At 43.6% G+C, this 24329-nt stretch overlaps 4 protein-coding genes across 7 annotated transcripts; all 4 read left to right on the top strand.

The window, feature by feature from the left end:
* The first annotated feature begins 336 nt into the window (after positions 1 to 336).
* On the top strand, positions 337 to 4040 carry LOC134092109 (uncharacterized). Its single transcript, XM_062544908.1, has 8 exons — positions 337 to 491; positions 677 to 1729; positions 1839 to 2167; positions 2392 to 2501; positions 2721 to 2864; positions 3131 to 3262; positions 3418 to 3687; positions 3824 to 4040. The coding sequence occupies exons 1-8, from the start codon at positions 337 to 339 to the stop codon at positions 4037 to 4039; spliced, it is 2409 nt and encodes an 802-aa protein (XP_062400892.1). The 3' UTR covers position 4040.
* A 4392-nt stretch (positions 4041 to 8432) lies between these two features.
* Positions 8433 to 16807, top strand: LOC134092447 (uncharacterized). Of its 3 annotated transcripts, none has more exons than XM_062545318.1 (4): positions 8433 to 8670; positions 14996 to 15228; positions 15406 to 16272; positions 16389 to 16807. In XM_062545318.1, exons 2-4 carry the CDS (start codon positions 15074 to 15076, stop codon positions 16774 to 16776), a joined length of 1410 nt encoding a protein of 469 aa, XP_062401302.1. In that variant the 5' UTR covers positions 8433 to 8670; positions 14996 to 15073; the 3' UTR covers positions 16777 to 16807. The 3 variants fall into 3 exon arrangements, with proteins under 3 accessions (XP_062401302.1, XP_062401300.1, XP_062401301.1); XM_062545316.1 differs by lacking the exon at positions 8433 to 8670 and adding an exon at positions 13341 to 13428; XM_062545317.1 differs by lacking the exon at positions 8433 to 8670 and adding an exon at positions 13689 to 13812.
* Positions 9587 to 11087, top strand: LOC134092450 (ubiquitin thioesterase otulin-like). The gene is made up of 4 exons (XM_062545321.1): positions 9587 to 9828; positions 10098 to 10229; positions 10385 to 10654; positions 10794 to 11087. The coding sequence occupies exons 1-4, from the start codon at positions 9628 to 9630 to the stop codon at positions 11007 to 11009; spliced, it is 819 nt and encodes a 272-aa protein (XP_062401305.1). The 5' UTR covers positions 9587 to 9627; the 3' UTR covers positions 11010 to 11087.
* Positions 16808 to 16829: 22 nt separating the features above from the next.
* On the top strand, positions 16830 to 19416 carry LOC134092451 (ubiquitin thioesterase otulin-like). Of its 2 annotated transcripts, XM_062545323.1 has the most exons (5): positions 16830 to 17048; positions 17312 to 17455; positions 17733 to 17864; positions 18019 to 18288; positions 18431 to 19416. In XM_062545323.1, exons 2-5 carry the CDS (start codon positions 17405 to 17407, stop codon positions 18644 to 18646), a joined length of 669 nt encoding a protein of 222 aa, XP_062401307.1. In that variant the 5' UTR covers positions 16830 to 17048; positions 17312 to 17404; the 3' UTR covers positions 18647 to 19416. The 2 variants fall into 2 exon arrangements, with proteins under 2 accessions (XP_062401307.1, XP_062401306.1); XM_062545322.1 differs by having other exon boundaries at positions 16830 to 17455.
* Positions 19417 to 24329: the final 4913 nt, after the last annotated feature.

Raw genomic sequence — 24329 nt, 5'->3', positions numbered from 1 at the left:
CATGTAATCTGTGTTGTTCTTAATTTTCTGTCTACACTAGATTGCAGTGTCAGTTCATTTTCAATGTTCTTGCAGGGATCTTTGGTTCAGCTATCATTCTCTTTCTTTTTACTTGTTGTTCATTTTTAACCACATATCTTTTGTTTCAGTCAATTATTGGAGGGAAACAGCTGAGAGGTTAAATTTAGTTCATAAACGTACTGTATATTGCATTGCATCTCATTATGAACCCATTTTTGATATCTCCCATTTACACAGGTTCACATTATGGAAGCCGTTAAGAGCTTCGTTCCCTGCCTGAGCAACTGAGCTGAGACCCCAGCCAGGTCCCAGGACATGGGGAACACGGTGAGCTGTTGCTGCCGTGCAAATCCAGGGGACCGCCAGGAGGAGGAGCAGCGGTCACGACATGAGGGCAGTCAGAGCCAGCAGACCTCTGTCGAAGTATTGGAGGGTGGCTCAGTGACACCACGCACTACAAGTGCAGATAGGTAAGACAGAGAACAATTGTACGCCTGTGATGTTCTACTTGTATGGCCATCAGTCAGCACAGTGCTCTACTTAAAATACATAGATGAGGATAAAAATCAAGCTGATCAGCTGTTCATACCTGCAGTTGTATCCAAAACCCATTTTTCTATATTTAGCAAACTATAGCCTATATCCTATTTTACAGCTCTGACTCACCATTGTTCACCAATGAAGAGGGCACTAGCCAGTCAAAACTAGACCTGCCACTAGAGATCTTGCTGAAGCCTAGTGCATCCATACTTGCAACCAATGTCCATGTGGAGGCAGCTTCTGCGGTGGACAAGAGTAAACTCCAATATCAACAGGAGTTAGCTGCTGCAGAGCTGGTGTCGGACGTTTTGACCGAGAGCAAACTCCGATATCAACAGGAGGTAGCTGCTGCAGGGCTGGTGTCGGAAGTTTTGACCGAGAGCAAACTCCGATATCAACAGGAGTTAGCTGCTGCAGAGCTGGTGTCGGACGTTTTGACCGAGAGCAAACTCCGATATCAACAGGAGGTAGCTGCTGCAGGGCTGGTGTCGGAAGTTTTGACCGAGAGCAAACTCCGATATCAACAGGAGTTAGCTGCTGCAGAGCTGGTGTCGGACGTTTTGACCGAGAGCAAACTCCGATATCAACAGGAGGTAGCTGCTGCAGGGCTGGTGTCGGAAGTTTTGACCGAGAGCAAACTCCGATATGAACAGGAGGTAGCTGCTGCAGGGCTGGTGTCGGAAGTTTTGACCGAGAGCGTACTCCGATATCAACAGGAGGTAGCTGCAGCAGGGCTGGTGTCGGAAGTTTTGACCGAGAGCGTACTCCGATATCAACAGGAGGTAGCTGCTGCAGGGCTGGTGTCGGAAGTTTTGACCGAGAGCAAACTCCGATATCAACAGGAGGTAGCTGCTGCAGGGCTGGTGTCAGCCCAACTGGATATGAATGTGCAGTCAAAGAGTGCTCCCTTTGCAAAGCTGTACACAGGTTTTCATTTCATGGAGAGGCCGGAGTCCTTGGGTTGCTCTCTCAAGGTCCGTAAGATGCCGCTGCTGATGACGCCAATTAAGAAGGCACTTTCTGAGCTTCATCAGCTTGTTGCAAGCCTAAATGGTTCTGCACATGATTCAGCCAAGGACATGAAGCTCAGAGAGGAGCTTTGCCATGGTGAAAGCATGAACATCCTCTCCTCATTTAAAACCGATGAAGCTGGATTGGCTGAGATTAGGTAAGTGGCACCTACTGATATAATTTCAGACAATAATCATTTTACCTTGGTAAGTCTTAGTGAGATGCATCTCCTTATTAACACTCATCTTTCATCTGTTTGTGTTCAGAGACTCTGCTGCAGACTCTGCCCCCCACGTGGTGTTTGGCCTGAGCACGGCATCTTCACTGGGCAACCTGGTGGAGCCAAAAGACACCTCAGTGAGATCCCCGATTTCCAAGCAGGACAAGCTACGCTTGGAGGCGAAGAGTTTACCCCCTGCACAGGTCATCAAATGGCTTGTGTTAATGGAGAGGCCATTGTCCCTGGGCCCCATCACCTTACCAGCTGTAAAGCTGGAGAACCGGCTGGTTCAGAATCCGTCGGCTGAGGTGGTGGTGAATGACGCTCCAAAGGGGCAGTCAACCTCTCCCTACAGTGAGGAGGGTCTGTATCATGGTGAGGTGGTGATTGAGAATGTGTTGGAGATGCAAGATCTCATGGAAAGGACCGGCAAATGATCTTAAATACAAGGATACAAGGATGTTTATTTGTCACATGTATATGATTACTGATGTAAAGAATGCACTGAAATTGTCAATTGTGAATGATTGCTGTACTGATATATTTTCTTGACATTTACATTTGTCAGTAAAAGTCTCTTGTCACTCCTCTCAATACAGCTCCAGATCAGGACCAGGACCAATACAGCTTTGGGCCGCCCGTGGACATTTCTGTTTACAGTGAGAGTGAATGGAAAGGGCAGACCACCAAGAGCATCGTCATCAGAAAAGTCTGTTTTACATGTTACGCTTGCATTTTCACTGTTCACAAGTTTAATGAGAGAGGTCTGTGGGGATAGATTCATCAGTCCCGCTCTCGCCATTTTTTGTCCCGCTCCTGCCTGCATCTGTTCCATATGCAATAGGGGTCTGCGGCAGTGCAGACCTCTACCATGAAGCTTATTATTAATCCTCATTCACTCTGTTTCTCTGTGTGGGCTATTCTCCAGGGCTACGCTGTGCTCTCCCAGTGCTTTGGATTCCTCCGGCGGGTCAAAGGTGACAACTACTGTGCCCTGCGAGCCTCCCTGTACCAGGCGCTGATGCACACTAACAAACTTCCTTGCTGGCTGCAGCAGAAGAGCATCTTATTGGTATGCCCATCTTCTCTACCCTAGGCTGCACATTGTTGGGAGAGTTACCATGGTCTCATACAGAATGGACTGCAGTGTCTCCCAAGACATTCAACTATGTTTTTCTTTGTTTTGAAAAGCTGTGGGATCTATTCATTTTCAAGTGGAGAAAAGTATGAGAAAATGTGATTCACTGTTAACCACAGTCATTTGTTTCTAGTAGAGCAAGGTTTAATCAGGACCTTCAATGTTTCAAACATTTCACTTGAATTTTCCCATTGTCCTAGATACCTGAACAGCTCGAGTCTAGGTATGGTCTGATTAAAGGCTGGCTGTTCCCTGACACATGCAAGCATACAGGTGGGATCGACAAGTCTGTGGGTCTGCTGAAATGCTATCTGCGCCTTCTCCAGAATTGGGTACAAATATCATTTGTATACTGTTGCAGTGGTTAGATATTGTGTTACCTGTAGCAATATTTTAATCTTGGTTAACATTTTATTTTTCCATATCAGTCAGTATTGCAAGGCACACATTCAGTTTGCTGAGATTCTGTATGTTCATGTCTCTACAGTGGCATGCGGCGGCAGCCTCCCCTGGGGTCGAAGGTCGCAGGAGTGTGTGTGAGCAGCTGTTTCAGGGCGGAGAAGACGAGTTCGGTGTCATAGAGGCACTCAAGCTACTCATGCTAGCCCATGCCGTGGACTTGCATGCAGCCAAACAGAGGGGCGACAACGTGCCAATCCTCTGCTGGCTGCTATTCGCCCGCGATACCTCCTCGTCCCCACGCTCATACCTTGCCAACCACCTGAGTCAGGTTGGCTTCAGTAGAGGCATGGAGCAGGTGAGAGGGGTCAGGGAGACAGTTGTTGTTGTTGTTGTTGTTGCTGTCCCATTGATTGGCAGATTGAATATTCTATCAAAGGTTTCTTTTGTAACATGGTTTACTAATGTCTGAATTCTTCAATTCTCCATTATAGGTAGACATGTTTCTCCTGAGTTGCGCAATGCGCCTGACCATCAAGGTCTACCGCCTGCACATGGCTGAAACAGAGGAGTTCATCTCATTTTACCCAGATGACAGCATTCAGGACGGGCACTGTGTCTGCCTGGCAACCGAGGACGACCGCCATTATAACGTGGCATTTGGCAACCCTGTCTATGCCGAAGAGGACTTCTCTGAAGAATCTGACTGATTGGCCAACCAGCTATTCTGCCGCTGCTTGATTGTTGACTCAAGTGATCAACGTCCAATCATGGCCAACTCAGGATACAATTTCTCACATTTCAAACTTACCCTACTAAATAAATTATCTCAGCATCATATTTATGACTGTATTGTGAATTCTTTGTCCTTTGGAAGATGTAGACAAGGTATAGCTCATTGTTGACTATGCACAGCAATGATAACTGTAATGAAGGGATTTTAAAGACTTCAGTGGATCCCCACGTGTCTCCTACCCTTTTAAACATCAGCTGAGCAGCAAAGCAAATACAGCAAATACAAAACAAGTGCCAGCCCTATCAATGGGGAAAGGTATACTGTTATATCTGAATGTAAATGTTTTATAATGTATTGGTATACTAAAATACACTGACAACACATAGACCTAAATACTTTACTATGAGTATACAATTCAATGGTTTCTACAACCCCTGTTCCCCCCCAAAAAATGAGCTGCTGTGAAAAGAAGAAATTAATTTTATTAATTGCAAATGAAGTAGAACCATATTTAATTCAAATAAAAAGTAAAGTCACAGTCATAAATAGTGGGGTTTTTTTTACTACAAATCCCAGTCATCCCAGACATGACCGGTTACATGAACTATTGTTCATTGTATTGTTTGTATTGTTAGCACGCTGTGTGACATGGATGTCAAATCGAGGTGAATGGATATAGAATGGAGTGAATTCACCCATCACATGACACAATGAAAGACCTGGCAGGATATTGTGGTTCGGTCCATCCTTGTGTGTGTGTGTGTGTGTGTGTGTGTGTGTGTGTGTGTGTGTGTGTATGTGTTCAAATGTTAGAGAGTAAAAAAGTTTTTTCAAAGTAGAGAATATCACTGCACACTGGTCAGGCCTAATATAAAGCGAAATGTTCGCATTGTTCACTCCTAATAAACATTTAATATTAGACTGCATGATAAAGATTCTAATATTACAATATTAGAGTGCAGTGATAAAAAAAATATTATGCTACTGCACTTCATCAGCACCTAGGATCTATGGCTATGGCTATGGCTATGGCTATGGCTATGGCTATGGCTATGGTTATTTAGCAGACGCCTTTGTCCAAAGCGACATACAAATAAATAACAATACAAATTAAATTAACAGTGAACAATTACAAACTAGGGAGAATAGTAATATTATCAGTAAAACAAAAATTTTAAGCACTAACCTAATGAGAAACAAAACAGTGAAATGAGAATAGCAATCAAATAAGTCACTCAGTTAATTATATATAATAATAATAACTAAAGCATGGTATGGCTAAATTTAAGGACAATAGCAAAATAAATTTCAAATTCTATTAATAGACAAATTATAACAAAACAATACTATTATACAAACCATAACACATCACAAACTCAAAGGACTAAGGGCATATTAAATAAATATGCCTTAAGACCCCTCTTAAAAGATCCAAAGCTGTTGCTGGAACGGAGAGCACTGGGCAACTCATTCCACCAACATGGAACCACTGAAGAATAGGATCTACAATTTGACCTAGCATGTATGGTTGGTCGACATAACAGACGCTCCTCAGAAGATCGCAATCTACAAGTGGCTAGCGCACATAGATCTTTATATCTGTTTCTATACATGCTTAATGCTTATGATGGATGTCTTGGGTAGGTAGGTCATGATCCCTGTCCAGCACCACTCGCCTGCGGTACTGTAGGTAGATGTGGTAGGCCTGTTATGTAGCCTACAGTAATCATTATGCATAGCCTACTCAAGTTGCTCAACGTCTTTCTAACACCTCATAATTGGTCAACATTCGGATAGCTTTATGATTAATTAACTCGGAGAGCCTTTATGCCTGCAACTCTAATAACGTGTTCATTAAAACATTAAGACTGTGAAGTGCTGATAAGCATCTAAGCATTGGAGAGACTTGTCGTTAATTTCCGGAGACAATCTTCATATCGTGAACAGGTAGGCTAGGCGAAATGCCTCTCAATTGACACGATCTCATTCCAACAGCTTGCTGCCTGCTGTGTTGGCTATACCTGCAGTTGTGAGGAGAAACGACGTAGCATGATGCCTTGTTCGTTATTTGATTTGATTATAAGACAAACGTCAAGAGTCAAGACTAGGCTACTGCTTAATTAGGCTACCTCAGCCAGGAGGTTATGTTTTCATCGGGGTTTGTTTGTTGGTTTAGTTTGTCTGTTTGTTGGCAAGATAACTCAAAGAGTTATGGATTTCGATGAAATTGTCAGGGAAGGTCTGAAATGACCCAAGGGAGAAACGACTAAATTTGTGAGTGATCCGTATTCTGGATGCAGTAGAGTGGGCGGTTATGTTAGGTTTGCGCTCTGAGTGCTTTTCTAGGCTACACTGTGGCCTAGGCTCCACTCTAATGGGACAAGACGTGTCTTTCGGATGGAACTGCCCCTCACATCATTTCACCACTGCAATGTACAGTTAGACAGAGGAGGAGAAAATGATTAAGCAAAATTGTCTTTTTACAAATTTTATGTCAGCAAAAAAAAAAAAAAAATTGCTTTTACGAGTTGCACCAAATCAGTCAGATGTTGAGGCTGAAGCAAATTATGAAAATAATATTGGTAGCCCCGTCTATTTTTAAATAACAAGGCTAAACACAGAAGACAGACAGTCAAAACTCCGAGACCCCTGAGGCAGACCAGACTCTGACGTAGCCTAAACGTTTGACATCAACGTCATAGATGGTCAACATTCTATGGCCTTTATGACGTGCCCCTATGAACCTAAAGTTACTGGAATATTCATCCAAACATTACCATTTCCTCTGAACCCCGATACGAGTGAAACACTGTTTAGCGTCTACCCGTCAGATAGAGAAACTACTGCAATATCTTCACAATCTTCAAATGGTGAATAAGTAACTTAGGCTAAGGCAAAGAATGTGTTTATTTGTGTGTATTTCGTGGGTGTCTAACTAGTTTCCCTCAGTTTGAGTGAGAAAAAGGCTGCAGTACAAGGCTGCATTACAATAATGCAGGCCTATCATTAATGTATTATCCTAAAAAAATCCAAGACTGTCTCATTTTTAATTTTCTGTCAACAGTTCATTTTCGATGTTCATGCAGTTAGGTTAAAGTGGAGGGTTAGTAATCAAGGATCTTTGGTCATTCTCAATCACCTTGCATCGGTGTATTTGTTTCAGCCAATTTTTGGAGGAAAACAGCTGAGAGATCAACTTTAGTTAGTAAACTTACTGTATATTGCTGTATAGCTCATTATGAACTATTTTTTAATCTCTCCCATTTACACAGGTTCACATTATGGAAGCCGTTAAGAGCTTCGTTCCCTGCCTGAGCAACTGAGCTGATACCCCAGCCAGGTCCCAGGACATGGGGAACACGGTGAGCTGTTGCTGCCGTGCAAATCCTGGGGACCGCCAGGAGGAGGAGCAGCGGTCACGACATGAGGGCAGTCAGAGCCAGCAGACCTCTGTCGAAGTATTGGAGGGTGGCTCAGTGACACCACGCACTACAAGTGCAGATAGGTAAGACAGAGAACAGTTGTACGCCTGTGATGTTCTACTTGTATGGCCATCAGTTAGCACAGTGCTCTACTTAAAAGGCATAGATGAGGATAAAAATCAAGGATCAGCTGTTCATACCTGCAGTTGTATCTGAAACCCATTTTTTTATATTTATCAAACTATATCCTACTTTGCAGCTTTGACTCACCATTGTTCACCAATGATGAGGGCACTAGCCAGTCAAAACTAGACCTGCCAGAGATCTTGCAACAGGTGAAGCCTAGTGCATCCATACTTGCCACCAACGTCCATGTGGAGGCAGCTTCTGCTGTGGACAAGAATAAACTCCAATATCAAGAGGAGGTAGCTGCTGCAGGGCTGGTGTCGGAAGTTTTGACCGAGAGCAAACTCCGATATCAACAGGAGGTAGCTGCTGCAGGGCTGGTGTCGGAAGTTTTGACCGAGAGCAAACTCCGATATCAACAGGAGGTAGCTGCTGCAGGGCTGGTGTCGGAAGTTTTGACCGAGAGCAAACTCCGATATCAACAGGAGGTAGCTGCTGCAGGGCTGGTGTCGGAAGTTTTGACCGAGAGCGTACTCCGATATCAACAGGAGGTAGCTGCTGCAGGGCTGGTGTCGGAAGTTTTGACCGAGAGCGTACTCCGATATCAACAGGAGGTAGCTGCTGCAGGGCTGGTGTCGGAAGTTTTGACCGAGAGCGTACTCCGATATCAACAGGAGGTAGCTGCTGCAGGGCTGGTGTCGGAAGTTTTGACCGAGAGCCTACTCCAATATCAACAGGAGGTAGCTGCTGCAGGGCTGGTGTCAGCCCAACTGGATATGAATGTGCAGTCAAAGAGTGCTGTACACAGGTACACAGGTTTTCATTTCATGGAGAGGCCGGAGTCCTTGGGTTGCTCTCTCAAGGTCCGTAAGATGCCGCTGCTGATGACGCCAATTAAGAAGGCACTTTCTGAGCTTCATCAGCTTGTTGCAAGCCTAAATGGTTCTGCACATGATTCAGCCAAGGACATGAAGCTCAGAGAGGAGCTTTGCCATGGTGAAAGCATGAACATCCTCTCCTCATTTAAAACCGATGAAGCTGGATTGGCTGAGATTAGGTAAGTGGCACCTACTGATATCATTTCAGACAATAATCATTTTACCTTGGTAAGTCTTAGTGAGATGCATCTCCTTATTAACACTCATCTGTCATCTGTTTGTGTTCAGAGACTCTGCTGCAGACTCTGCCCCCCACGTGGTGTTTGGCCTGAGCACGGCATCTTCACTGGGCAACCTGGTGGAGCCAAAAGACACCTCAGTGAGATCCCCGATTTCCAAGAAGGACAAGCTACGCTTGGAGGCGAAGAGTTTACCCCCTGCACAGGTCATCAAATGGATTGTGTTGATGGAGAGGCCATTGTCCCTGGGCCCCATCACCTTACCAGCTGTAAAGCTGGAGAACCGGCTGGTTCAGAATCCGTCGGCTGAGGTGGTGGTGAATGACGCTCCAAAGGGGCAGTCAACCTCTCCCTACAGTGAGGAGGGTCTGTATAATGGTGAGGTGGTGATTGAGAATGTGTTGGAGATGCAAGATCTCATGGAAAGGACCGGCAAATGATCTTAAATACAAGGATACAAGGATGTTTATTTGTCACATGTATATGATTACTGATGTAAAGAATGCACTGAAATTGTCAATTGTGAATGATTGCTGTACTGATATATCTTCTTGCCATTTACATTTGTCAGTAAAAGTCTCTTGTCACTCCTCTCAATACAGTTCCAGATCAGGAACAGGACCAATACAGCTTTGGGCCGCCCGTGGACATTTCTGTTTACAGTGAGAGTGAATGGAAAGGGCAGACCACCGATAGCATCGTCATCAGAAAAGTCTGTTTTACATGTTACGCTTGCATTTTCACTGTTCACAAGTTTAATGAGAGAGGTCTGCGGAGACAGATTCATCAGTCCCGCTCTCGCAATTTTTTGCCATTTTTTGTCCCGCTCCTGCCTGCATCTGTTCCATATGCAGTAGGGGTCTGCGCAGGACTCCCGGGGCAGTGCAGACCTCTACCATGGAGCTTATTATTAATCCTCATTCACTCTGTTTCTCTGTGTGGGCTATTCTCCAGGGCTATGCTGTGCTCTCCCAGTGCTTTGGATTCCTCCGGCGGGTCAAAGCAGACAACTACTGTGCCCTGCGAGCCTCCCTCTACCAGGCGCTGATGCACACTAACAAACTTCCTTGCTGGCTGCAGCAGAAGAGCATCTTATTGGTATGCCCATCTTCTCTAACCTAGGCTGCACATTGTTGGGAGTTACCATGGTCTCATACAGAATGGACTGCAGTGTCTCCCAAGACATTCAACTATGTTTTTCTTTGTTTTGAAAAGCTGTGGGATCTATTCATTTTCAAGTGGAGAAAATTATGAGAAAATGTGATTCACTGTTAACCACAGTCATTTGTTTCTATCATAGTAGAGCAAGGTTTAATCAGGACCTTCAATGTTTCAAACATTTCACTTGAATTTTCCCATTTTCCTAGATCCCTGAACAGCTTGAGTCTCGGTATGGTCTGATTAAAGGCTGGCTGTTCCCTGACACATGCAAGCATACAGGTGGGATCGACAAGTCTGTGGGTCTGCTGAAATGCTATCTGCGCCTCCTCCAGAATTGGGTACAAATATCATTTGTATACTGTTGCAGTGGTTAGATATTGTGTTACCTGTAGCAATATTTTAATCTTGGTTAACATTTTATTTTTCCATATCAGTCAGTATTGCAAGGCACACATTCAGTTTGCTGAGATTCTGTATGTTCATGTCTCTACAGTGGCATGCGGCGGCAGCCTCCCCTGGGGTCGAAGGTCGCAGGAGTGTGTGTGAGCAGCTGTTTCAGGGCGGAGAAGACGAGTTCGGTGTCATAGAGGCACTCAAGCTACTCATGCTAGCCCATGCCGTGGACTTGCATGCAGCCAAACAGAGGGGCGACAACGTGCCAATCTTCTGCTGGCTGCTATTCGCCCGCGATACCTCCTCGTCCCCACGCTCATACCTTGCCAACCACCTGAGTCAGGTTGGCTTCAGTAGAGGCATGGAGCAGGTGAGAGGGGTCAGGGAGACTGTTGTTGTTGTTGTTGTTGTTGTTGCTGTCCCATTGATTGGCAGATTGAATATTCTATCAAAGGTTTCTTTTGTAACATGGTTTACTAATGTCTGAATTCTTCAATTCTCCATTATAGGTAGACATGTTTCTCCTGAGTTGCGCAATGCGCCTGACCATCAAGGTCTACCGCCTGCACATGGCTGAAACAGAGGAGTTCATCTCATTTTACCCAGATGACAGCATTCAGGACGGGCACTGTGTCTGCCTGGCAACCGAGGACGACCGCCATTATAACGTGGCATTTGGCAACCCTGTCTATGCCGAAGAGGACTTCTCTGAAGAATCTGACTGATTGGCCAACCAGCTATTCTGCTGCTGCTTGATTGTTGACTCAAGTGATCAACGTCCAATCATGGCCAACTCAGGATACAATTTCTCACATTTCAAACTTACCCTACTAAATAAATTATCTCAGCATCATATTTATGACTGTATTGTGAATTCTTTGTCCTTTGGAAGATGTAGACAAGGTATAGCTCATTGTTGACTATATGCACAGCAATGATAACTGTAATGAAGGGATTTTAAAGACTTCAGTGGATCCCCACGTGTCTCATACCCTTTTAAACATCAGCTGAGCAGCAAAGCAAATACAGCAAATACAAAACAAGTGCCAGCCCTATCAATGGGAGAGGTATACTGTTATATCTGAATGTAAATGTTTTATAATGTATTGGTATACTAAAATTAAGAATCTTGAATTTCCCCTTGGGGATCAATAAAGTATCTATCTATCTATCTATCTCTAAAATACACTGACAACACATAGACCTAAATACTTTACTATGAGTATACAATTCAATGGTTTCTACAACCCCTTTTCCCCCAAAAAAATGAGCTGCTGTGAAAAGAAGAAATTAATTTTATTATTTGCAAATGAAGTAGAACCATATTTAATTCAAATAAAAAGTAAAGTCACAGTCATAAATAGTGATTTTTTTTTACTAGAAATCCCAGTCATCCCAGACATGACCGGTTACATGAACTATTGTTCATTGTATTGTTTGTATTGTTAGCACGCTGTGTGACATGGATGTCAAATCGAGGGGGAAAGGATATAGAATGGAGTGAATTCACCCATCACATGACACAATGAAAGACCTGGCAGGATATTGTGGTTCGGTCCATCCTTGTGTGTGTGTGTGTGTGTGTGTGTGTGTGTGTGTGTGTGTGTGTGTGTGTGTGTGTGTGTGTGTGTGTGTGTTCAAATGTTAGAGAGTAAAAAAGTTTTTTCAAAGTAGAGAATATCACTGCACACTGGTCAGGCCTAATATAAAGCGAAATGTTCGCATTGTTCACTCCTAATAAACATTTAATATTAGACTAGTGCATGATAAAGATTCTAATATTAGAATATTAGAGTGCAGTGATAAAAAAAATATTATGCTACCGCACTTCATCAGCACCTAGGATCTACAAGTGGCTAGCGCACATAGATCTTTATATCTGTTTATACATGCTTGATGCTTCTGATGGATGTCTTGGGTAGGTAGGTCATGATCCCTGTCCAGCACCACTTCGCCTGCGGTACTGTAGGTAGATGTGGTAGGCCTGTAGCCTACAGTAATCATTATGCATAGCCTACTCAAAGTTGCTCAACGTCGTTCTAACACCTCATAATTGGTCAACATTCGGATAGCTTTATGATTAATTAACTCGGAGAGCCTTTATGCCTGCAACTCTAATAACGTGTTCATTAAAACATTAAGACTGTGAAGTGCTGATAAGCATCTAAGCATTGGAGAGACTTGTCGTTAATTTCCGGAGACAATCTTCATATCGTGAACACAGGTAGGCTAGGCGAAATGCCTCTCAATTGACACGATCTCATTCCAACAGCTTGCTGCCTGCTGTGTTGGCTATACCTGCAGTTGTGAGGAGAAACGACGTAGCAGATGCCTTGTTCGTTATTTGATTCGATTATAAGACAAACGTCAAGAGTCAAGACTACTGCTTAATTAGGCTACCTCAGCCAGGAGGTTATGTTTTCATCGGGGTTTGTTTGTTGGTTTAGTTTGTCTGTTTGTTGGCAAGATAACTCAAAGAGTTATGGATTTCGATGAAATTGTCAGGGAAGGTCTGAAATTACCCAAGGGAGAAACGACTAAATTTGGGAGTGATCCGTATTCTGGATGCAGTAGAGTGGGCGGTTATGTTAGGTTTGCGCTCTGAGTGTTTTTCTAGGCTACACTGTGGCCTAGGCTCCACTCTAATGGGACAAGACGTGTCTTTCGGATGGAACTGCCCCTCACATCATTTCTCCACTGCTACTGTATGTACAGTTAGACAGAGGAGGAGAAAATGATTAAGCAAAATTGTCTTTTTACAAATGTTATGTCAGCAAAAAAAAAAAAAAATGCTTTTACGAGTTGCACCAAATCAGTCAGATGTTGAGGCTGAAGCAAATTATGAAAATAATATTGGTAGCCCCGTCTATTTTTAAATAACAAGGCTAAACACAGAAGACATACAGTCAAAACCCCGAGACCCCTGAGGCAGACCAGACTCTGACGTAGCCTAAACGTTTGACATCAACGTCATAGATGGTCAACATTCTATCGCCTTTATGACGTACCCCTATGAACCTAAAGTTACTGGAATATTCATCCAAACATTACCATTTCCTCTGAACCCCGATACGAGTGTAACACTGTTTAGCGTCTACCCGTCAGATAGAGAAACTACTGCAATATCTTCACAATCTTCAAATGGTGAATAAGTAACTTAGGCTAAGGCAAAGAATGTGTTTATTTGTGTGTATGAATCGTGGGTGTCTAACTAGTTCAGGGATGGGCAACTGGCGGCCCGCGGGCCGCATGCGGCCCGCCTCCTCACTCAGGGCGGCCCGCGGATGATCATTTTTACTGTGATTAAAAATGCGTTTTTTTTTGTTTTTGTTTTTTTTTTAACCGCACCGTCATTTTAATTATACTGTTCGCCGATAGATGGCGCCTCCTATGCAAACCATCAAGGGCCCTCGGATCTTTACCATCGCTGAGGAAAGACACACAAATGGAAGAAAAGTAGAAAACTCATTTAGAAAACCGTAGGCTACCTTTCAGTCAAAATCGGAAGCAGTGTCTGTTCATAGAATGGTAAGGCAAACCCATGTCAAGTTTTGCTAGAAACTATAATATCAGCCATGAAAGATTTAAACTTAAAGCGCCACTACACTACACCTTGCGAAAAGTTATCAGGAGTAGCCTGCCCTACACACACGGAGCTTCTCGGCCGCTGTCGTAGCCGACCTCAAATCAAAAGTAGGCTAGCCTGCACTAACAATAGCGACTAATTGCCAGAACTACACTGGAATCCGTCTTTTGCTGTTTCGCTTGAGCTTGCCAAAGCAAAGAAGCTATATCAGATGGCGAAATTGCTTGGTTGCGTAGTGGAGGTAAAAACTTCGAAACGATATTTGTCCCGACGCACGGTGAGGCGCATAATTGTTGACATTCTGATAATGTCGAGGGGGGCAGCTGAGACAAATCATGCATGACTGGAAGTAGGTCTACTGTAGCTTACTTTTTGGCGTTGGATGAGAGTACAGATGTGATGGATGTTATGTTACATCTGTACTCTCATTATGGACGTTAGGAAATGTCTATACATTCTTAAAAATGGAGTGGGAGCATAAATGCATTGAATATGAGGCTTGTTGCACTTCATGATGGGCCATTGTTTTTCAGTTCTGTGCCATCATTGAATGGTGATTTATGTGAGCCCTTTGCACTGAAAATGATACTTATCACTGGCTGTAAAATATTTGTATTTGTTGTTAGGGAGTCTATGTTAAAAATGCATTTGAGCATGAAAATTGACATATTTCGTTCTTATTCAGAATTATTTTGCAGCATCAGATGTGCAGAAGTGCGCGGCCACATTTGGCCCTCTGATGGTGATGATAAAAAAATGTGGCCCTCTTAGTCATGAAAGTTGCCCATCCCTGAACTAGTTTCTCTCAGTTTGAGTGAGAAAAAGGCTGCAGTACAAGGCTGCATTACAATAATGCAGGCCTATCATTAATGTATTATCCTAAAAAAATCCAAGACTGTCTCATTTTTAATTTTCTGTCAACAGTTCATTTTCGATGTTCATGCAGTTAGGTTAAAGTGGAGGGTAGTAATCTTTGGTCATTCTCAACCACCTTGCATCAGTGTATTTGTTTCAGCCAATTTTTGGAGGAAAACAGCTGAGAGATCAAATTTAGTTAATAAACTTACTGTATATTGCTGTAGGAGCTCATTATGAACTAATTTTTAATCTCTCCCATTTACACAGGTTCACATTATGGAAGCCGTTAAGAGCTTCGTTCCCTGCCTGAGCAACTGAGCTGAGACCCCAGCCAGGTCCCAGGACATGGGGAACACGGTGAGCTGTTGCTGCCGTGCAAATCCTGGGGACCGCCAGGAGGAGGAGCAGCGGTCACGACATGAGGGCAGTCAGAGCCAGCAGACCTCTGTCGAAGTATTGGAGGGTGGCTCAGTGACACCACGCACTACAAGTGCAGATAGGTAAGACAGAGAACAGTTGTACGCCTGTGATGTTCTACTTGTATGGCCATCAGTTAGCACAGTGCTCTACTTAAAAGGCATAGATGAGGATAAAAATCAAGGATCAGCTGTTCATACCTGCAGTTGTATCTGAAACCCATTTTTTTTATATTTATCAAACTATATCCTACTTTGCAGCTTTGACTCACCATTGTTCACCAATGATGAGGGCACTAGCCAGTCAAAACTAGACCTGCCAGAGATCTTGCAACAGGTGAAGCCTAGTGCATCCATACTTGCCACCAACGTCCATGTGGAGGCAGCTTCTGCTGTGGACAAGAATAAACTCCAATATCAAGAGGAGGTAGCTGCTGCAGGGCTGGTGTCGGAAGTTTTGACCGAAAGCAAACTCCGATATCAACAGGAGGTAGCTGCTGCAGGGCTGGTGTCGGAAGTTTTGACCGAAAGCAAACTCCGATATCAACAGGAGGTAGCTGCTGCAGGGCTGGTGTCGGAAGTTTTGACCGAGAGCAAACTCCGATATCAACAGGAGGTAGCTGCTGCAGGGCTGGTGTCGGAAGTTTTGACCGAGAGCAAACTCCAATATCAACAGGAGGTAGCTGCTGCAGGGCTGGTGTCGGAAGTTTTGACCGAGAGCATACTCCGATATCAACAGGAGTTAGCTGCTGCAGGGCTGGTGTCGGAAGTTTTGACCGACAGCAAACTCCGATATCAACAGGAGGTAGCTGCTGCAGGGCTGGTGTCAGCCCAACTGGATAAGAATGTGCAGTCAAAGGGTGCTCCCTTTGCAAAGCTGTACACAGGTTTTCATTTCATGGAGAGGCCGGAGTCCTTGGGTTGCTCTCTCAAGGTCCGTAAGATGCCGCTGCTGATGACGCCAATTAAGAAGGCACTTTCTGAGCTTCATCAGCTTGTTGCAAGCCTAAACGGTTCTGCATATGATTCAGCCAAGGACATGAAGCTCAGAGAGGAGCTTTGCCATGGTGATAGAATGAACATCCTCTCCTCATTTAAAACCGATGAAGCTGGATTGGCTGAGATTAGGTAAGTGGCACCTGTTAACTACTTATATCATTTCAGACAATAATCAGTTTACCTTGGTAAGTCTTAGTGAGATGCATCTCCTTATTAACACTCATCTTTCATCTGTTTGTGTTCAGAGACTCTGCTGCAGACTCTGCCCCCCACGTGGTGTTTGGCCTGAGCGCGGCATCTTCACTGGGCAACCTGTTGGAGTCACAGGGGACCTCACTGAGATCCCTGATTTCCAAGCAGGATAAGCTACGCTCGGAGGCGAAGAGTTTACCCCCTGCACAGGCCATCAAATGGCTTGTGTTAATGGAGAGGCCAGAGTCCCTGAGCCCCATCACCTTGCCAGCTGTAAAGCTGGAGAACCGGCTGGTTCAGAATCCGACTGAGGTGGTGGTGAATGACGCTCCAAAGGGGCAGTCAACCTCTCCCTACAGTGAGGAGGGTCTGTATAATGGTGAGGTGGTGATTGAGAATGTGTTGGAGATGCAAGATCTCATGGAAAGGACCGGCAAATGATCTTAAATACAAGGATACAAGGATGTTTATTTGTCACATGTATATGATTACTGATGTAAAGAATGCACTGAAATTGTCAATTGTGAATGATTGCTGTACTGATATATTTTCTTGACATTTACATTTGTCAGTAAAAGTCTCTTGTCACTCCTCTCAATACAGCTCCAGATCAGGACCAGGACCATTACAGCTTTGGGCCGCCCGTGGACATTTCTGTTTACAGTGAGAGTGAATGGAAAGGGCAGACCACCAAGAGCATCGTCATCAGAAAAGTCTGTTTTACATGTTACGCTTGCATTTTCACTGTTCACAAGTTTAATGAGAGAGGTCTGCGGGGACAGTCCCTTCAGTCCCACTCTCGCAACATGCTGTCCCGCTCCCGCAATAATGTGCCATTTTTTGTCCCGGTCCTGCCTGCATCTGTACCATATGCAGTAGAGGTCTGTGCGGGACTCCCGTGGCAGTGCAGACCTCTACCATGAAGCTTGCCATTAATCCTTATTAACTCTGTTTCTCTGTGTGGGCTATTCTCCAGGGCTACGCTGTGCTCTCCCACAGCTTTGGATTCCTCCGGCGGGTCAAAGGTGACAACTACTGTGCCCTGCGAGCCTCCCTGTACCAGGCGCTGATGCACACCACCAAGCCTCCTTGCTGGCTGCAGCAGAAGAGCATCTTATTGGTATGCCCATCTTCCCTACCCTAGGCTGCACATTGTTGGGAGAGTTACTGTACCATGGTCTCATACAGAATGTACTGCAGTGTCTCCCAAGAAATTCAACTATCTTTTTTTTTTTTAATTATTATTATTTGAAACTATTAATTTTCAAGTGGAGAAAATTATGAAAACATGTCATTCACTGTTAACCACAGTTATTTGTTTCTATCATAGTAGAGCAAGGTTTAATCAGGACCTTCAATGTATCAAACATTTCACTTGAATTTTCCCATTGTCCTAGATCCCTGAACAGCTTGAGTCTCGGTATGGTCTGATTAAAGGCTGGCTGTTCCCTGACACATGCAAGCATACAGGTGGGATCGACAAGTCTGTGGGTCTGCTGAAATGCTACCTGCGCCTCCTCCAGAATTGGGTACAAATATCATTTGTATACTGTTGCAGTGGTTAGATATTGTGTTACCTGTAGCAATATTTTAATCTTGGTTAACATTTTATTTTTTCATATGAGTCAGTATATTGCAAGGCACTGTATATGAGGTTCTGTATTAATGTTCACGTCTCTACAGTGGCATGCGGCGGCAGCCTCCCATGGGGTCGAAGGTCGCAGGAGTGTGTGTGAGCAGCTGTTTCAGGGCGGAGAAGACGAGTTCGGTGTCATAGAGGCACTCAAGCTACTCATGCTAGCCCACGCCGTGGACTTTCATACAGCCAAACAGAGGGGCGACAACGTGCCAATCATCTGCTGGCTGCTATTCGCCCGTGATACCTCCTCGTCCCCACGCTCATACCTTGCCAACCACCTGAGTCAGGTTGGCTTCAGTAGAGGCATGGAGCAGGTGAGAGGGGTCAGGGAGACTGTTGTTGTTGTTGTTGTTGTTGTTGCTGGTGTCCCATTGATTGGCAGACTGAATGTTCTATCAAAGGTTTCTTTTGTAACATGGTTTACTAATGTCTGTTTTCTGTATTTCTGCATTGAAGGTAGACATGTTTCTCCTGAGTTGCGCAATGCGCCACACCATCAAGGTCTACCGCCTGCACATGGCTGAAACAGAGGAGTTCATCTCATTTTACCCAGATGACAGCATTCAGGGCGGGCACTGTGTCTGCCTAGTAACCGAGGACGACCGCCATTATGACGTGGCATTTGGCAACCCTGTCTGTGCTGAAGAGGACCTCTCTGAAGAATCTGACTGATTGGTCAACCAGCTATTTTCCTGCTGCTTGATTGTTGACTCAAGTGACCAACGTCCAATCATGGCTAACTCAGGATACAATATCTCACATTTTAAACTTACCCAATTAAATATATTATCTCAGCATCATATTTATGACTGTATTGTGAATCCTTTGTCTGGAAGATTTCCTTTGGAAGATATAGACAAGGTATAGCTCATTGTTGACTATGCACAGCAATGATAACTGTAAGGAAGGGATTGTAAAGACTTCAGTGGATCCCCACGTGTCTCATACCCTTTTGTAAACATCAGCTGAGCGGCAAAACAAATGCAGCAACAAGCAAGTGCCAGCTCTATCAATGTGAAAGGTATACTGTTATATATTTGAATGTAAAAGTTTTATAATGTATTGGTATACTAAAATACACTGACAACACATACTGTAGACATATATACTATGAGTATACAATTCAATGGTTTCTACAACCCCTTTTCCCAAAAAGTTGAACTGATGTGTAAAATGTAAAGACGAAATTTATTTGATTATTTGCAAATTAAGTAGAACCATATTTAATTCAAATAAAAAGCAAAGCTGTGGGTAACCCTTAAGTCATAAATAGTGAAAGGAGTGAAATAGAATTAATCATGAAGCTGTTGATGACATATAGGCCTAGAACTTGTCATGTAATACATAACCTGTGTCAAGTTTGAGACTTCAATGAGGATTTTTTGGTCTGGTGTTTGTTTGGTTTGATGTTTGTTTTGAATATATTTACACTTTCTCCATCATTCTAATTAGTGTCTTTAGTCTTTGAAAGCTACCTTCATTTCTAAAAACAGATATGTCATTTTGGAATAACACAGTTTCAGGAGTAGGCGAGGAAGTGTTCGGCATTAGCCTGCTAAACCAGAGTCAGGAGTAGGGGAGGAATAGTTAGCCTGCTAAACCAGAGTCATTCAGGAGTAGGGGAGGAATAGTTAGCCTGCTAAACCAGAGTCATTCAGGAGTAGGGGAGGAATAGTTAGCCTGCTAAACCAGAGTCATTCAGGAGTAGGGGAGGAATAGTTAGCCTGCTAAACCAGAGTCATTCTCTTTTCAGGACATGGCCGGGCTAGTGATGTTTGAGAATGCTGATTTTATGACATTTATGTTCACATTTATTTTTAAAGAAAAGCAGAATTGTCACAATTTTTAGTTTGGCTAAGTTTGACTACAAATCCCAGTCATCCCAGACATGACCGGTAACATGAACTATTGTTCATTGTATTGTTAGCATGCTGTGTGGCATGGATGTCAATTCGAGGTGAATGGACATACAGTAGAATGGACTGAATTCACCCATCACATGACACAATGACCTAGGGCAGGTGTGTGTGTGTGTGTGTGTGTGTGTGTGTGTGTGTGTGTGTGTGTGTGTGTGTGTGTGTGTGTGTGTGTGTGTGTGTGTGTGTGTGTGTGTGTGTGTGTGTGTGTGTGTGTGTGTGTGATGTGTGAATGTGTGCTTGTGCTTGTGTGTGTGCGTGTGTGTGTGTGTGTGTGTGTGAGATATGTGAGTGTGTGTGTGTGTGTGTGTGTGTGAGTTATGTGAATGTGTGTGTGTGTGTGTGTGTGTGTGTGAGATACGTATGTGTGTGTGTGTGTGTGTGTGAGATATGTGTGTGTGTGTGTGTGCTTGTGTGTGTGTGTGTGCGTGTGTGTGTGTGCGTGTGTGTGTGTGTGTGAGAGAGATATGTGTGTGTGTGTGTGTGTGTGTGTGTGTGTGTGTGTGAGTTATGTGAATGTATGTGTGTGTGTGTGTGTGTGTGTGTGTGTGTGTGTGAGATACGTATGTGAATGTGTGTGTGTGTGTGTGTGTGTGTGTGTAAGATATGTGAATGTGTGTGTGTGTGTGTGTGTGTGTGTGTGTGTGTGAGATATGTGAATGTGTGCGTGTCTAACCCTGACCTACTTGTAACCTCTGGTCTTGTGACAGAGCTTCTATTTTCTAAAGCTCAAAAAGTCACACACACATACGCACACTCTCAATGTTCTATCAAACACACACACACATACACACTCTGTTCTATTAAATACACACAGCTACACACATTTCCATCTCTCTCTCTCCCAAGCACCCCTCAGACACACACACACACACACACACACACACACACTAGGGGTGTCACGATACCAAAAAATCAGTAGTCGGTGCCAATACCAGCAAAATTACACGATTCTCGATGCCAAATTCGATACTATCGTTTAAAAAAAGGATTTTCTAAAATCCCATGTAGGCTACTTAATGAATTTCTTTAAATATTTGCAGAATACTGAAATATAATTTCTACAGTGCATAACAGAATACAGTATCCAATTGCAAGCATATCACATAGGCTTACACATAATTAATTCAATCACGTTTCTAATGGATTGTAGCCTACTGTATAAAAACCAACAACTTGCATCGCCTTTTTATCGCTCTGCTTTCATATAATGTGAATGATTTTTTTTACAAGATGCAAAGTCTTTATTTGAAACACACATTCTGTAACTATTTATACATTCTATATACTGACATTTCTGATCTTCATAACAGCAAACTTTATGCAGATTATAGCCAACTATTCATATTACAACTCCACCTCTTAAATTCAGCCGTCTGGTAGAAGCCTCAAAATATTGTAAACAAAGTAGCAGGCTAATCTTATCATAGGCTACTCTACTGGTTGGACTGTTCAGTTTCCCCACATGTGTTTAAGTTTCAAGGTAAGCTACTTTTTCTCCTTGGGACAGGCCCTTTTAAGTCTTGGAGTTGAAAAACATTGGTATTGAGATGGTCAGTCAACTTGAATGCAAGTTTTAATCAAATGTCTGCGGCATAGCCTGCTAATGATGCTAACCGGATTTTAAACAGCAATTTAGCTAGTCGTCTTCTGTGCGTCATTGCGTTCACGATTGTGAATGTTTTATTAAATGTGCATGTCGTGGGCGGGTGTCCATTGACCACGCACGAGAGCGGGCCAAGGAGAGTGAGTTTACTTCTACTGTTTAGTAAAGTTGCACGCATAGTCTACAAACGTTGTGGAAGAAGAACTATGCTTCCACCCGGGCAGCGTCAGGTGCATCAGTACGACCACGCTTCCAGGAATGATTGGTTGGTTTTCATGGAGACAGACGCTATGTGCACGGAGGGGACTGTGTGTGCATGCATGAGAGACAGACGCGTGAGTGACAGAGAGGGAGAGCAGGGAAAGGAAATTCAGCTTAACGAATGTTGCGTGTTTTTCAATAGCGTTGAAAAATAGATAAATAAATAAAATAAAAAGTAACGAAACCATATGTGGCGGCCGGTGCTGAATCTGTGGCGCATCGCCTCAAATTAGTCTATGTGTGGGAAACACTGTATTGCCCCCATCAGTTCCGGAAGAGTCGCAGCACCGATGCTTATGCTGGCGTCGGTGCTTACGGTGCTTCGAAAAAATGGGCATCGCCGGTGTTTTTTAATTTTGGAATCGAGAGGTATCGCAAGTATCGGTTCTCGTGACATCCCTAACACACACACACACACACACACACACATGTACTGTGTAAGAGTGTAGTTACAGGAGAACAGCAAATAAACTGAAGGAAGATTAATTCTAGTTCAATAACAAACAGAACATGGAAAATGAGATGGACATAGAGCCCCTCATCTGTCTGTCCCTCTCTCACACACACACACACACACACACACCAGCCCCTCATCTCTCTGTCCCTCTCTCTCACACACACACACACCAGCCCCTCATCTCTCTGTCCCTCTCTTTCTGTCTCTCCGTCTTTCTCTCTCTCTCTCTCTCTCTCTCACACACACACACACACACACACACCAGCCCCTCATCTCTCTGCCCCTCTCTATCTGTCTCTCCGTCTCTCTCTCTCTCTCTCTCTCTCTCTCTCTCTCACACACACACACACACACACACACACATTCACATAGTAGTTGGTAGCCTACTTGCGTTATCGCCGAGCATGCATTAGTTTATCATAGATCTGGCCCACCACATTGGCTGTTCGCTATTTCTTTCCAGCAACGACGTTGTGGTCAATATCAAAACAGCATGTTACATACAGTAGAGATGATACTCTTTGATATCTATATTGCAGAAAATCTCATTTGTGCTGTTACTCATAACCTTACTCATAACGTAATTAGGAACGTGTTGTGTCTCCACAAAAGGGAGAGAGAGCGCCAGCTGGCTTGTCATTGTTGATAACTGATATCTCCTTTTTATAAGAAGCGCTTAAAAGAAAAACACGAAGACAACAGTAGTTTCACTACTGAGCATTTATAAACTGTGAGAGGGCACAGCCATTAGGCAGAGCAGCCACTGAGTGGAGTCTTAAAGTGACAGTGCACCATTTATAAATGAATTAAACAGCATCATATTAACCGTATTTCTTAAGGAATTTATTTTCTACATTAAAATGACTTATCATTATTATCATTTAAATAATTCTGTACATTATATATACTGGATTGTGTGTGTGCACATTGGTTATGGCCCACCGGTCAATTTTCAAGACCCAATGTGGCCCTTGAGCCAAAAAGTTTAGACACCACTGCTTTACACAGTTAAATAGTGAGCTAACTACTTTACACAGTTTAATAGCGAGTTATACACAGCTAAATAGCAAGCTAACTACTTTACACAGCTATATAGCAAACTAACTACTTGACACAGCTAAATAGCGAGCTAACTGCTACTTTATACAGCTATATAGCGAGCTAACTGTCTACAACCTACACAGCTATATAGTGAGGTAACTGCCACTTTACACAGCTATATAGAGAGCTACAGTAACTGCTACTTTATACAGCTATAGAGTGATCCCACTGTCCCATTCACTCCCAGAGATGCCGGCTTCCCTGGAAATGAAGCAAGCATGAACACGCGAACACACGTGTCCAGGCAGACGCGTGCACACACACACTTTCTCCAGTGACACGCACACACACACTTTCTCCAATGGCTAAATTGTTGTGCGGCGATTAAATACTAAGTATTCCCCTGTCACCTTATCACCGTAGGAGCACACAAGGAGATTTTGCAAGGGGGGGGGGGGGGGGGGGGGGAGGGGAGCAAATCACTGACACACACACACACACACACACACACACACACACTCACACACACACACATTTACATGCAGGTGCACACATATGATATGTGCAAGGCTGGACACGCACACATGATTTCCTGTGGGGTTACAGCAATAAGCCCTGCGAGCAGTAGTCGAGTTGTTAGAAAAGGGCAGGGGGGATGGTGGATTTTAAAATGCACATCTGGAAATTAGTGTTGCGGGGGGTATGGGGGTCCTCCCCCAGAACATTTTTAATTTTTAAGATGCAATTTCCTGTATTCTAGTCCATTTATAGCGTGACCTGCTGGACACTGGCAAATCCTAAATTTCTTCCAATTCATGTACATTTTATGTGTCACTAACATTTTAGATCATGTCTACGTCGAGTTGCTAAAATTGATCCCATTATCACATTAAATATACTAAATATCGGTAACACTTTACGGTAAGGGTACATGAATCATCATGAATTCATACATGAATTCACTCATAATTTGTGCATTACTTCATGCCTTAATATATCATGAATCATCAGGAATTGACATGAGTTCACCATATATCATTCATGACCTCATGCATGAACAACACATCAACTAAA

This window comes from Sardina pilchardus, chromosome 9 (assembly GCF_963854185.1).
Source record: "Sardina pilchardus chromosome 9, fSarPil1.1, whole genome shotgun sequence".
Taxonomy (NCBI): domain Eukaryota; kingdom Metazoa; phylum Chordata; class Actinopteri; order Clupeiformes; family Clupeidae; genus Sardina; species Sardina pilchardus.
The sequence above is the reverse complement of the archived record's forward strand: the minus strand, read 5'-3'. Positions and strand labels throughout refer to the sequence as shown.